Source organism: Pteronotus mesoamericanus, unplaced genomic scaffold (genome assembly GCF_021234165.1).
Source record: "Pteronotus mesoamericanus isolate MK-2021 breed Mesoamerican mustached bat unplaced genomic scaffold, CSHL_Meso_final contig_347, whole genome shotgun sequence".
In the NCBI taxonomy this organism is placed as follows: domain Eukaryota; kingdom Metazoa; phylum Chordata; class Mammalia; order Chiroptera; family Mormoopidae; genus Pteronotus; species Pteronotus mesoamericanus.
This window is the reverse complement of record NW_026555137.1, coordinates 19,324,490-19,336,602: the sequence shown is the minus strand read 5'-3', so window position 1 is coordinate 19,336,602 and position 12,113 is coordinate 19,324,490. Positions and strand designations below refer to the sequence as shown.

General features: G+C 53.8%; 1 protein-coding gene across 1 annotated transcript in view; it reads left to right on the top strand.

The window, feature by feature from the left end:
* The window catches only part of TARBP1 (TAR (HIV-1) RNA binding protein 1), a 64,422-nt gene that overhangs the window by 25,901 nt on the left and 26,408 nt on the right, over positions 1-12,113 (top strand). The window contains exons 13-15 of the mRNA XM_054576757.1: positions 6,268-6,365; positions 9,309-9,470; positions 11,563-11,750. Coding sequence (XP_054432732.1) covers positions 6,268-6,365; positions 9,309-9,470; positions 11,563-11,750 — 448 coding nt within the window. The remainder of the gene's footprint in view (positions 1-6,267; positions 6,366-9,308; positions 9,471-11,562; positions 11,751-12,113) is intronic.

Genomic DNA, 12,113 nt, shown 5'->3' with positions numbered 1-12,113 from the left:
CTTGCTGCTATTTTTTAAATTTATGCTTGCTCATTGATTTTTAGACCATTGGAAATGATCACTACGTCATGTGTGTTTAAGCAAGATCCATGTCTCATTGCCGTTGGCTAGATATTGCGGAAAGTAAGCTAAAGCAGGAGGATGACAGCCATTTTGTTTGTAAATATGTTGACCTCTGAGTGCCTTCTAGGTAGAAAATGCTTCCTGTAGAAAGGATCGCGGTCGTACATCGGTAAAAGCGCTGAGCTCTTTCTTCCCCGCTTGAACTGAGACGCATGCCAGTCAGCAGCTGAGAGCGCAGTGGGCCTTGCAGAGGAGCACGCTGGTGCGTGCACCTTGGTTCTCCATCCTTCCCCACTGATTCCATTTGGAATTGAAGACATTTTAAATTAAAAAAACATTCTAGAGGAACACTGGTATTGGTTTACACCTGAGGACACTGTCGATGAGGTTAGATTTTAATACGTGCTCATGGAATAGTAAAGCCAGCTTCCAGGTTCTGATTTATTTGATACTGGTCGCAGAACCAAATGCTGTACCTAGAACAGTGACGTTTTATAAGAGTTTCAGTTCTGTAAGGGCACACATTTGGATTCATTTCTTGTGTATTTTGTGTGTGTGTGTGTGTGTGTGTGTGTGTGTGTGTGGCCCAACAGCTCTCTTTTACTGTTTTTTGTGGTAAAGTAAACACACTCACCCTGTCAGCCATCGCAAGCCTGCCTGCCAGTGGCCCTGCACATTCATATGCCCAGCCGCTGCCGCCGCCGCCGCCCGCCCACAGAGCGCCCTTCCTGCGCAAACTGACACTGCCCCCAACCGGCAGAACCTCCCGTTGCCTCCCCCGCCCGCCCCCCGGCGCCCACCATTGTGCTTCCTGTATTCACGGACCTGACTCCGCCAGGTACCTCTCGCAAGTGGCCCGTGCGATACGTGCCTTTAAAAACTCTCCTGCTGTGTCCGTTTGCATGGGCGAGGGACATGAGCTGCGTGAGGGCGCCCGCGAGCTGCTGTTCGCGCCCCCTCCCCGCCCCGCCATTGTCTCACCAGGCTCAGCGCCTCCCGGGGTGGGACTGGGCCGCGAGGCCTCTGGAAGGCTGCTGCGACGTTTGATTCGCAGGAGGTTATATACGTCACGGCGCAAAATGAACACCTGGGAACGCACCACCCAACCGAAGAGCGAAGTTACCTGCTGCTCCCCCGTCCGCTGCTTTTGTCTTCTTATTTTGACTTTTCTCTTGATCACGTTCGTACACTTTAAAAATGGTTTTACCACATATGTGGATAGTTTTCAACAACATACTGTCTTGTTCTCTTGCGTGTGAACTCTAGAAATGGCGCTTCACGGAAGAAGTCTTCCGTGACTTTCTGCAGCGTGTTTTGGGGATCCGTCCGTGTGCTGCCTCCGACGTGGTTACTCCCGTTGCGTAACTGCCACCGTGTGGTGGCAGCGCAGTCCTGCCCTTCCTGTCGCAGGGCCTCGGGTTGCGTTTGGTGGGTTACTGTTGCGTGCAGTGCTGCATGGACCCTGCGTGTGCGTCTCCTGGGTGGTGTGTGAGCCTCCCCAGGGTGTGTGCTCATTTTGACGGTACCAAGGTGGACCCCCCAAAACATGGAATTATTTTCTGGAGGGTGGGCCCCTTGTGGTATAGGCTTCCCCTGCTGGGTGAGTGTTCTAGGAACCCATCGGGATCAGTACACCAGCTGGCGTTGTTGTGAGAGGCTGCGTTTGACTTCAGTGAATTTTTTTTTTTGAAGACTCGGCACATTTGCCCATTTTATGATGGGTGATTTACGAGCGCACCAGCCCACACTGCGCTGAGTGTTCAGCAGTTTTTGACCAGAAAGAGCATGACCATCATATCCCCCAATTCACCCAATCTCACCCCACGTGACTTTCTTGGTTTCCGTGGTTGGAAAAAGTCCTCAAAGGGAAACGTTTTGCCGATGCGGAAGAAGTGAAACAAAAAATGGCAGAAGGACTAAAAGGCATCAAGATCGACAAGTTCAAAAACTGTTTTGAGCCGTGGAAAAAACATCTCACTAGGTGTATTGCATCAAATGGAGAGCACTTTAAAGGTGGCTGAAGTTTAAACGTAAAAGAATAAATACACAATTTTTATAAATTCCGGGTTATTTTGGGTCCCCCTTGTATGTGCACGTTCAGCTTTACGAGACCCAGAAAGAGGGTGTTAGCAGGGAGCTGTGCACACACTTCGCGTTCTCACAGGAAGCATGCAGGAGCCTCGTTGCCCCCGACGCCGTGCGCACCCCCCGTACCACCGGGGACGCCTCAGTGGAATGCCCGTCATGCTGGAGAGCAGCCGACCGCTGTGTAGCTGCTAAACCATATGAAGTTTTAATTAACTTTAGGTCTTAAATCCTGCAAGGTGTCTTTGATGAGAGAAGCAGAAAACAGTTACTTCAGTTTTACGAATGAGCAAATAGGCTAGGGGTTAATTACCTGGACACGGGCCATCGGACCGCTAAGAGGGAGCTCAGGAATACTGGGCGTGCGCGCTCTCCAGGTGAGACGCGGGCCGTGTGCTGCTCTCCTGGGCAGCCTGCCTGTATTGTGTTTTAAAATTGTTTAAATTTAATTTTCAGTGGTACATTATGGAAATCTTTAATATACAAAATAGAGACCCCGTAACAGCTTCTTTTATCTTTTTGAACACAAACGACAGGGGCTTCCCTCTTCGTCCTCCGGTTTTCCTTTCGTTTTCTTTTCCTTTCCAAACCTGTCCAAGCTGGAACGACCCGCGGGAGAAGAGATGTGAGGCGGCGGGGATGGTTCGGGGCGTGGCCGGGTAGCTGCGTTTGCCCCGCGTTCACCCGGTGCCGGTGCTCAGGCCGGGCCTGGGCTCGGAAGGTGTTTGCCTCGTAGGGGAGGACGGGAACCCGGGCCTGCGTCGGAGGTCCGTTCAGCAGGCGGCGGCCAAGCACCGAGTCGGGCACTGAGTCGCCGTGAAGGAGGACCCAGGGTCCCTGCCCACGCAGCCTGCGCTCTGGGGCGAGGGAGGAGACGTTACAGGCCTTAACCATGGAACGCACAGGGCGGTCCCATGGGGGGATGGAAAAGCAGACGCGAAAGTGGACAGTGAGCCGGGTGGAGGTGCAGGGGTGCAGAGCTAGGCGGGCAGGCCGGCTGGAGGGCTCGCTCTGAAGGGGACATTTAAGCAGAGACTCAAAGGATGAGGGAGGGAGGCCAGGCGAGACCCCGGGGGAGTGCGGGCCATCGGAGGTGGCTGTGGGGGCAGGGGGCGGGGGGAGTGATTAGAGGTGAATTTTGTCAGGGTGGGGGGTTGGCTGTTATGTAGGACTTGGCGGCCCGTTTTAAGAGAGAATTTGCGCTGAGCAGCAGTGAGGCCTGGCTTAAATCATAAGAAGCACAGTCCAGCTCTAGTGTCGAGCAGGAGCCGGAGGGGCAGGAACAGAGACCAGAACAGACGCTGCTGGGCTCAAGCCAGGCCTGGGCCTCGGGCGCTGAGAGCTCAGATTTGGGACGTGCTCTGAGGTTCCGCCGGCAGGGTTTGCGGACGGGTGGGATGCGGACTGTGAGAAAGGAGAGGACTCAAAGGTGCTCGATTTTTGGAGAAGCTGCACAGGTTGGAAATACTTTTAACTGAGAAAGAAGACTAAGAGAAGGTTTTGGAGAAAAGATGCGAAGTTCTGTTTTTGGGTAGTTTCAGTGAGATACCTTTTAACTTATCCTAGGCAAGGTGTTGAGTTGGCGTTTATCTTTCTGTTATTGCTTTTTGACTTAATTCCATTGTAGTTAGAAAGCATACGTTGTACAATTTCGGTTTTTAAAACTTCACTAAGGTTTGTTTTATGATCCCGGGTGTGTCCCTTGGTGAATGTTCCATGTAACTGAAAATATTGTGTGTGCTGCTGCTGTTGGGTAGAGTGTTCGATAAATGTCATTTATAGCCAAGAGTTTCGTGGAGTTTTCAGTGTTATATTCCTTGTGGAGTTTCTGTTTTTCTCTATTACTGAGAGAGGAATGTTGACATCTCCAATTTGGGATTTGCCTTTTTCTCCTTTGGGCTTTGCCAGTTTCGCCTCATGAGTTTGAAGTCCTGTTGTTTGGTGTGTCCACGAACGGTTGTGTGAAGTCATGTGATGTCCCTTTACATCCCTGGTTGTTGTCTCTACTCTGAACAATGCTTTGTCTGATAGCAATGTGACCACTCCTACTTTGATTAGAATTTGCATACTATTTTTGTTTCTGGCCTTTTATTCTTATTGTATTTAGATTATTGTATTCAAAGTGAATCTCTTTAGACGGCATATAGCTGGGTCATGGTTTTTCATCCATTCTGACAGTCACTGGTGTAGACTATTTGCATTTAATCTAATTACTGTATATGTTTGGATTTAGGCCTGTCATTTTATGTTTTGTATTCTGCTAATCTCCTCTACAGTGTGTGCATCTACCTTTTCACACTCAGGTAGAATTCACATTTTACCACGTGAAGTGGATATAGGACCCTTACCCGCCTTCCCTCTCCCCGCACAATGTTATAGTTGTCTTATATCTACATCTGTTGAAAACGCTACCAGACAGGGTTAGATGTTTTGCTTTCAACCACTAAACAGATTTTAAAGAACTCAAGAGAAGAGCCTATTCCATCTACCTGTTTATTGACAGGTCTTTTGCTCTTTGTTCATTCCTCTGTTCCTGTGTTTGCCTGACATCATCTTCATTTTGTTTAACAAAACAAAACAAAACAAAACACCTTTTAGCATTTCTTTTACAACAGTCTTGTTGTTGGCAATGAATTCTCTTAGTTTTCCTTCATCAGAGGATGTCTTTATTTCACTTCTGAAGAACATTTTCACTGGATATAAAGTTCTCACTTGATAGATCATTTTCTCCCGCAGTTCAAAGATGTTCAGTTTTTCTCTGGCTCTGTGGTGTCTCATCCCTGAAGTGATGTGTTGTTTTTCTCTGCTTTCAAGGGTGTTTCTTCGTATTTAGTTTTCAGCAGTTTGGTTAAACTGTGTCTGGGCATGACTTGCTTTGTGCTTATTAGTTTTTAGGTTCCCGGAACCTCTTGAACTTGGGAAGCATTCAGCCAGTGGTTTACTCAGTTATGTTTTTCAGCACCAACCTCTTCTCCTCCGGGGATCTCGGGGCGCGAGTATTAGACCTTTATTGCGACCCCACAGGTCTCCGAGGCCCTGCTTGTTCTTCAATCACTTTTTTCATCTGTTGTTCAGATTGCCTGTTTCATTGATCTGTTTCCAAGTTCACTGACTTTTCTCTTGCATCTCCTTCCTGTATGGACCCCATCCAGTGAGTTGTGTTTTCTTTTGTTTGTTGTTTTAGTTATTGTACTTTTCAATTACAAAATTTCCATTTGCTTTTCATGTTGAACTTCCATTTCTTTGCTGAAATTTTCTATTTTTCCATTTCTTTCAAGAGTGTTCTTGACTGACTGTTGGAGCATTCTTATAAATAGCAACGTTAAAGTCTTCTTCACATTGTTCTGACGTGAACGGCACCTCTGAGTTGTTGGTAGGTGGTCTTTTTCTGGGCATTCCTGATGCTTCATGTGCCTGGTCATGGTGGGCGTGTCTAGGTGTCTTGAGTGCTCTGGGATGCGACTCTGGGTCTCCTTTAAGTCCCTGGGTCCCGGTGGCATTAGTTCAGCCCACGGTCAGCCTGGCCGGGATGAGGCCTTGGTTCCGACCCAGCCTCTGCGGGTGCTGGCTCCCTGCAGTGTGTTTTTGGGTCCCAGCAGTGCCACCTGCCCCAAGCCCCTTGTGCTCTGTCGGCGGCTGGCCTGCTGAACGTGCGGCCTGCGGTCCCAGGGCCGCTGTCCCGAGCGCCTCCCCGTGGGCCTCCCGGAGGCGCGGTCTGGGTGCTGGGGTGCGCCTCTCCTGCTCTGACGGTCGCGCCCCCGCTTCTGGGCCGCTCCTGGGCCTGGGCCCCGCCTGCGGAGGGCCAGGGAAAACTCCCAGCTGCTGGGGTTGCTTCTGTCTCATCCGCCTGCCACTTTTGACCTTTCAGGTCTTTAAACAGCTGCTTCAAACCCTCTGGCCGGGCTGGCCGCTGCGGCTCGCCCGGAACGTGAGCCCCACAGGGTCTCCCGGGTTAACCGCAGCCCCCCACAGTACGGATGGCTGTTGTCTTATCGGAACCTGTTTTTGGTAGGTGACTCACCCACGTGCTTCACGTAGTTGTGTCTTTACTAGGCAGGCAGGAGTGTTTTGTACCAAGCTGCTCACTTGTCTCACTCCGTTGCGCTCTTTCCCGTACAGATGAGGTGTCTCTGCTCCTCCAGGACTTCGTCGCGTCCACGGCCGAGAGCATCTCCCAGTTTCTCCTCAGGAGGCTCACTATGCATGAACTGAGCAGCGTAAGTGTCCCCCGGGGTGACTTCTCGTTCTTTCCGTCGATAGCGCAGCGAGCACTGACTCGGGGACGGCGTGCAACGCGGAAGGAAGTGACTGCGATGCGGTGGTTTCTCGGGAAGCCGTGCAAGGGGGCAGGCAGCAGAGGCCGTGGAGTCGCTAGTCCCCGTCCCCGCCAGGCGGTAGCCGCGACGCTGGGGAGGCCAGGTTGCTCTGCCGGGCCTCAGTTTCCGTCTCTGCACGGCGAGGTTCCGCGTGCCCCCCGCCCCCGGGTTGAGAGAGCTCCAGCGTGCAGCGTCCTTGCAGCACGTGGCCCGGCAGCGCGTGCTCGGTCCCAAGGCAGGCCAAGGCCAAGGCCAAGGCAGACTGATTTGGCAGCTTGGGGCAGGGGCCAGGTGTCGCTAAGTCGGTATCTCTAAAGCCCCGTAAGGGACCCCGACAGGAGTCGGGGGCAGGACAAGGGGTCAGAGGCGAGAGGGCGCCTGGTGGATGTGCCTCTTTCCTTTGTCTCACTCTCCACATCGATCTTCTTCCTGGGACATGTGAGGAAATTTAGTTCTTCCCCTTCTTCGAGAATATTTTTAAAATACCAATTCTTATAGAAATGCCTATTCATAATTGTCTTTTCTGGTAGAATTCCCTAGGGAGAAATGTTGAGGCAATTAGAATTGTTAAATTGTCAATAATGTTAGAAAATGTACCTATTTTAACAGCTTTTGTTAGAATAGCCAATTAAGTACATTTGTTTAATAGCTGATAAGCGGGTGTGAAATATAAAGGCAAGATTTATACTGAAAAATGTGAGATGTTACGACAGGAAAGCAAGGAACTGTGAAGAAGAAACCCTGTGAGTGAGAAGTATTTAAGTAAACGAAAGTTGTGGTGGAGAGTGTTTATTTTTAGCTGAACTAAAATGGTAACTTTGTTTTGCTCCAATATTGCATTACTATCAGTATCATTACATATTGATTATGGAAATTTTTAGACACAAAAGAACTATAAAAAAACCCCGTTGTGCCTGTTATATAACATAGTTTGTTTGGAATTTGAAGCTAAAAATAACTTTAAACATGGAAAGGTTAATGTGATCTTATCTTTTAGAAGCAAAGATTTTTGAAGAGTAAACTCAGTGTTTGGTAGTTTAAAGTTGTCTTAGATAGGCCCATTTTAGTAAATCAGGTACTGGAATCCCTGCTTAAGTGCGTTTGTTGGGTAGCCCAGAGTTTAACTAAAACCCCTTCCCCCTCTTCCCTCGCCTCCGGTCCTCAGGGGCGGGCGCAGCGGCCCACACGGTGTCCCGGTCTCAGCTGCTGCTTCCAAGCCGACGCGGGGTCTCTGCGTCGAGGGGGCGCCCGCCCCACACGAGGCTGGCTCCCAGGAGCTGCGGCCCGTTTGCCTCCGGGAGGCTGTGCCCTGGGGCGGGATGCGCCCCAGCTCCAGGCTGTCAGGGGCACCGAGCACGCCGGCCTCGGGCCCCCACAGGCCCAGGAGTCCGCGCTCACCCCGTTCCAGCTTCTCCTGGGCACCCTCTCGCGCGTTTTCAACCTGTCCTTGTGGGTCCTTCCCAGGAGCACGAGAACAGCTCTCCGAGGCCCTTGTCTCAGCCCCAGTCCTCCAGCGCCCTGTTTGGGGCCGATCCCTGCCCCGGCCCCGACCGGCCCCCCCGCCGGCCTGTTCTCACCTGGCTTCTGCCTCTGTCCCCACGGATGCAGAAATGACCACCTCTGAGCTCAGTCACCCTTTGTCACAGGCTAACGGATGCTGTTCACACAGGTTTTTCCTGCGTCCTTGGCCCCACTGGACACTGCTGACCACACCCCCTTGAAACTGTCTTCTTGCGCTTCTTCGACGTCACCCTGTCCTGGCTTCCCCGACTCTCTGGCCACCACTGAACGTCCGTCCCCCACGGTGTAGCCTGGAGAGCAGGAGCTCGCAGCTGGGCCCAGCCCCTTCTCCTCTCATTGTCCCCTCTGACCCCGTGACCTCATCTGCCGCCCGGCTTCGCGTTTGCCAGGGACCCGCCTGTCTGTGTCTCCCCCCGACGCCTCTTCTACCTTCACACCCTTCCAGCCACTTGCTATCGACAACTCGCGTTGCATGTCTTACACTTAGGTGTTCGCAACGGACCGCTCTCACCCCTCCCGAAACCTCCCAGCGGGCCCCTCTCCGTGAATGCACTGTCGTCCAACCAGCTGCTGACGCCCCGACCATAGGGATTGTCCTCACACCTGGCAGAGCACCTGGCAGGCAGGGCTGCTCACTGATGACATTGATGAAGCACGCGCCTCCCACGTGCCATGGAAGGCCCCCGAGGGCACAGTCGCCGGAAGGCAGTGACGGTCAGGGCCTGACAGTGACCACTCCGTGACGGTCTGCTTCGTGCACGTCCAGTTCTTTCAAAAGCCCGGTGACAGATAGATGTCACCCTCCCTGTTGTACGGACAAGGAGCCGAGGCTTGAGGAGCTTGAGCGGCTTGATGGGGCTCACAGGGCTGGCGAGCGGTGGAACCGGACCGCACCCGGCCTGCCCGGTCCCGGGGTCAAAAAGCGGTTGGTTCTGCCCCTCCCCCGTCTGGCCCTGAGGTGCCGCGCAAGCCGCTTAACCTCCCGGAGCCTGGGTCGGCAGCTTAGCAAAGCGGGGTGGTCGCCTTCCGCGTGAGAGCGGAGCGTGGGAACCTGCCTGCAACAGGAGGTATCATCGCTCTGACGACGGGGAGTCAACCACGGTTTGCGCGGTGACTGTGCCGAAGGCGGGGTCCCTGTGCGCGCACTGCCGGTGGGGACCGTGCCCGCGTGGGGAGAGGATGGACGGCTTCTTGGGGGAAATGAGGTTTTCTCTCATCAATGTGTGGTTTTAGTCCCTGGGAGCAAACTATTCCCTGTCCGCACTCTGGTAGTTTGTGAACATCATGGACCCCACTTGCTGAGCGTCTTATCGTCCCTCTTAGGTTTCAGACCTGGATCGTGGCCACCTGTATCTGCAGGTCTTCACGGAGCTCACGCACCTCCATCGGGAGGTGGGGTGGAAGAGAGGCAACCCCACCTGGAGAGTAGTTTCTCTTTTGAGAGACGCATGCATTCGGCATCTTCAGGACGAGGACAGCGGACAGGTAATGCTCCGTGATTCAGGGTTTGTGGCCTTTTGGATGAGGCTGACGTGGAATGCATAGGGATCTTATTATTATAGAGTATTTTGATATAAAAAGCATCTGCTGAAACCCTATTTTTAAAGTAGCATCCTGTGCTCGTCGTATCTGATGAGGACTAGGGTGCCCATCGTACTAGACATCTGACAAAGGTGCGCTGTCTTCAGCCTTGACGCTGTTTAGACCCCAGAGGCAGATCTGCACTAGGTCCTCTGCTCGTGCACGGGTGAGGGGCCCTGCATTTCCACAGTCACCGGTCTGGTGTCCAGAGCCCTCCAGACCGGCGCTCTGCCTCCTTGTCCCACTGCATCACCCGCTGCCTTCCTCTGGGCTGCATCGCTCTAGGCCACCAGGCAGGTTTCATGGGCCGGCGGCCCGTGTCCCTCCATCGGCCCTTCCCCTGGGAGTGTCCTCCCTCCAACATGTACCTGCCGGTAGCCTGCGTGGCCCGGCTCAGGCCGCGTTTTCTCAGCGGCCGTCTCGGTCAGTGTCTCATCCTTTCCTTCGTCTTCCTGATGCACCTGGTGCCTCCATTACAGTGTTTACGTCACCCTCTGCGTCTGGGGTGATTATGTATCTGTGTCTCTCCCCTAGATTTCGGCACCTGGGGGCCTTTCTTAAACGTGCTGTAATGAGGCCCAGTGTGGGGACACACACAGGCTTTGGAGCTGAGACCCCTGGGGGTGACTCCCGCTTTATCCTGCCAGCTCTGTGGCCTCAGGGAACTCTCTCAGCTTCTGTGGGCCTCACGCACCGCAATCACAAAATGAGGGTTACTGGGTTGAGGTGAGAATTAGAGCAGGCTGACTCAGGTTAGAGCCGCGCCTGGGGCACAGAAAGTGCTCCGTGAATGTTCGCTCTTTTCATGCAACACATGGTAAGTGTTGAATGAAGTTGACCTGACTCATAGTCCAGGCTGCTAATTAAAATAATGAAGCTGCTTGATTGCTTTAGTCACCTAATTGAAAGTCTTGAAGAACTGCCCTGAAAAACGACAACATCCTGTCTAGTATAAATTAGTACGTTAGAGACAAGAAAGGCCACGATCACGAACCGCACACAGCGACCCTTAAAGGCAGGCTTGCTTCCTTCAGTCACCCTCTGAATGACATGAAGGCCGCCAGGGACCATACTGGCTCACAAGTAGCCGTAAGTTGTATTTCCGTGTTGGCAGCGTTGCTATGGAAGACTTACCTGTAGAGATACAGGGTATGTTTTAGGGGCTGAGGGGGGGCGTGGAATCAGCCGCGGGAAGCCCCTCCTGGCACGTGCCACTGCTGGCCGCAGTCGCGGGGCGGCTCTGGTCTCCAGGTGCAGCTGTGTTGCGTGCCTGCCCGTGCCCCTGCTCCGTGGTTTCGGGTCACCGAGCCCCTGGTTGACTTGCTCTGAGCGGGGAGCCGGGCCGGGCCGTCCTGGCCTCCTCCCTTTGCTCCTCCAGGCGGAGCCCCGGGCGCTTCGCGGGAAGCCCCCCACTCCCAATCTCCGCGGCAGCCCAGCAGGGCTGCCCCGCGTCACAGACAGGGCACTGAGGTGCAGCGTGTCCACAGTCACGCTGTCCTATGTGCAGAGCAGGAGCCAGACCTGCAGGTGGCTCCCGAGTCCAGCCCTTGATGGCTCTGCCATGTCACCTCCAAAACGGCTCATTGAAGGAGTTATTTACTTGTGCACCGGGAGCCTATTTAAAACATACTTCAGTCAAACAGTTACACTAAGGTGCATGGTAGGGCTGTCGGATGTAGCCGTGTAGTTGAGTAGCAAGAGGCTGAGAGCCCTAACTCAGGCAGGCGGGGGCCTGGCGTGCGCTGCTCCGGGCCCCTACCTGACCGTCTCCTCTGTCCCCTGGGTGCTCACCGCCGCTGTCTGTGTGTTCGTGCACAGCCAGTCGGTGGAGCAGCATCAGACTGTGTGCGCAGCATGCACTGGGTTTCCTTTGTGCCCTCTGATGTCCAGGTGCAGGAAGAGAGCAAGGGGGCCCGGGTCGTCACGGCGGGGCAGCTTGGCCCCGACCGGCTGAGACTGGGTCCTGGTAAAGAACGGCGCTGCGTTTCCTCCTCAGGAGCCGGCGCTGGCGAGGCAGGTTCAGAGGGCGGTCAGTATGGCGGCCCTGGCCGCGGTGTGCGAGGCCATGGACCAGGAGCCGGAGCTGCAGCCAGACCCGCTGGACGCTGGGCCCATGGAGAGGTTCCTGGCCTCCCTTCAGCTCAACCAGATGCTGCGGAAGCCGTGCCCGGAGGAGCAAAGCAGGTGTGTCGGCCCCGCGGGGCGCCGTGCGTCCGCCGAGGCCCCTTTACTGCTCACGCTGGGGAGCCGTCCTAACGCTGCGGACAGGGCTCCAGGAACTCGGAGGTGGGGCTCCGCTCAGGGGGTCATGTGTTAGCATGTTCGTCCTCTCCCTCCTGGGAACCCAGGAACCTTCCGCAGTTAGTTTTTAGTGAATGAAGATACCTGCTTTTAGGGTAGTTCGAAAAAATCGAGGTTCGTGTGGTTTCCTTGTGTTTTGGTAGACAGGATGTTTAGTAATGACTGCTCAGGTCTGCCCTCGAAAGGGCGGTGTCCACGTGCGAATGACTGAGACAGACTGAGGAAGGGTGGCAGTGACTTTATTTT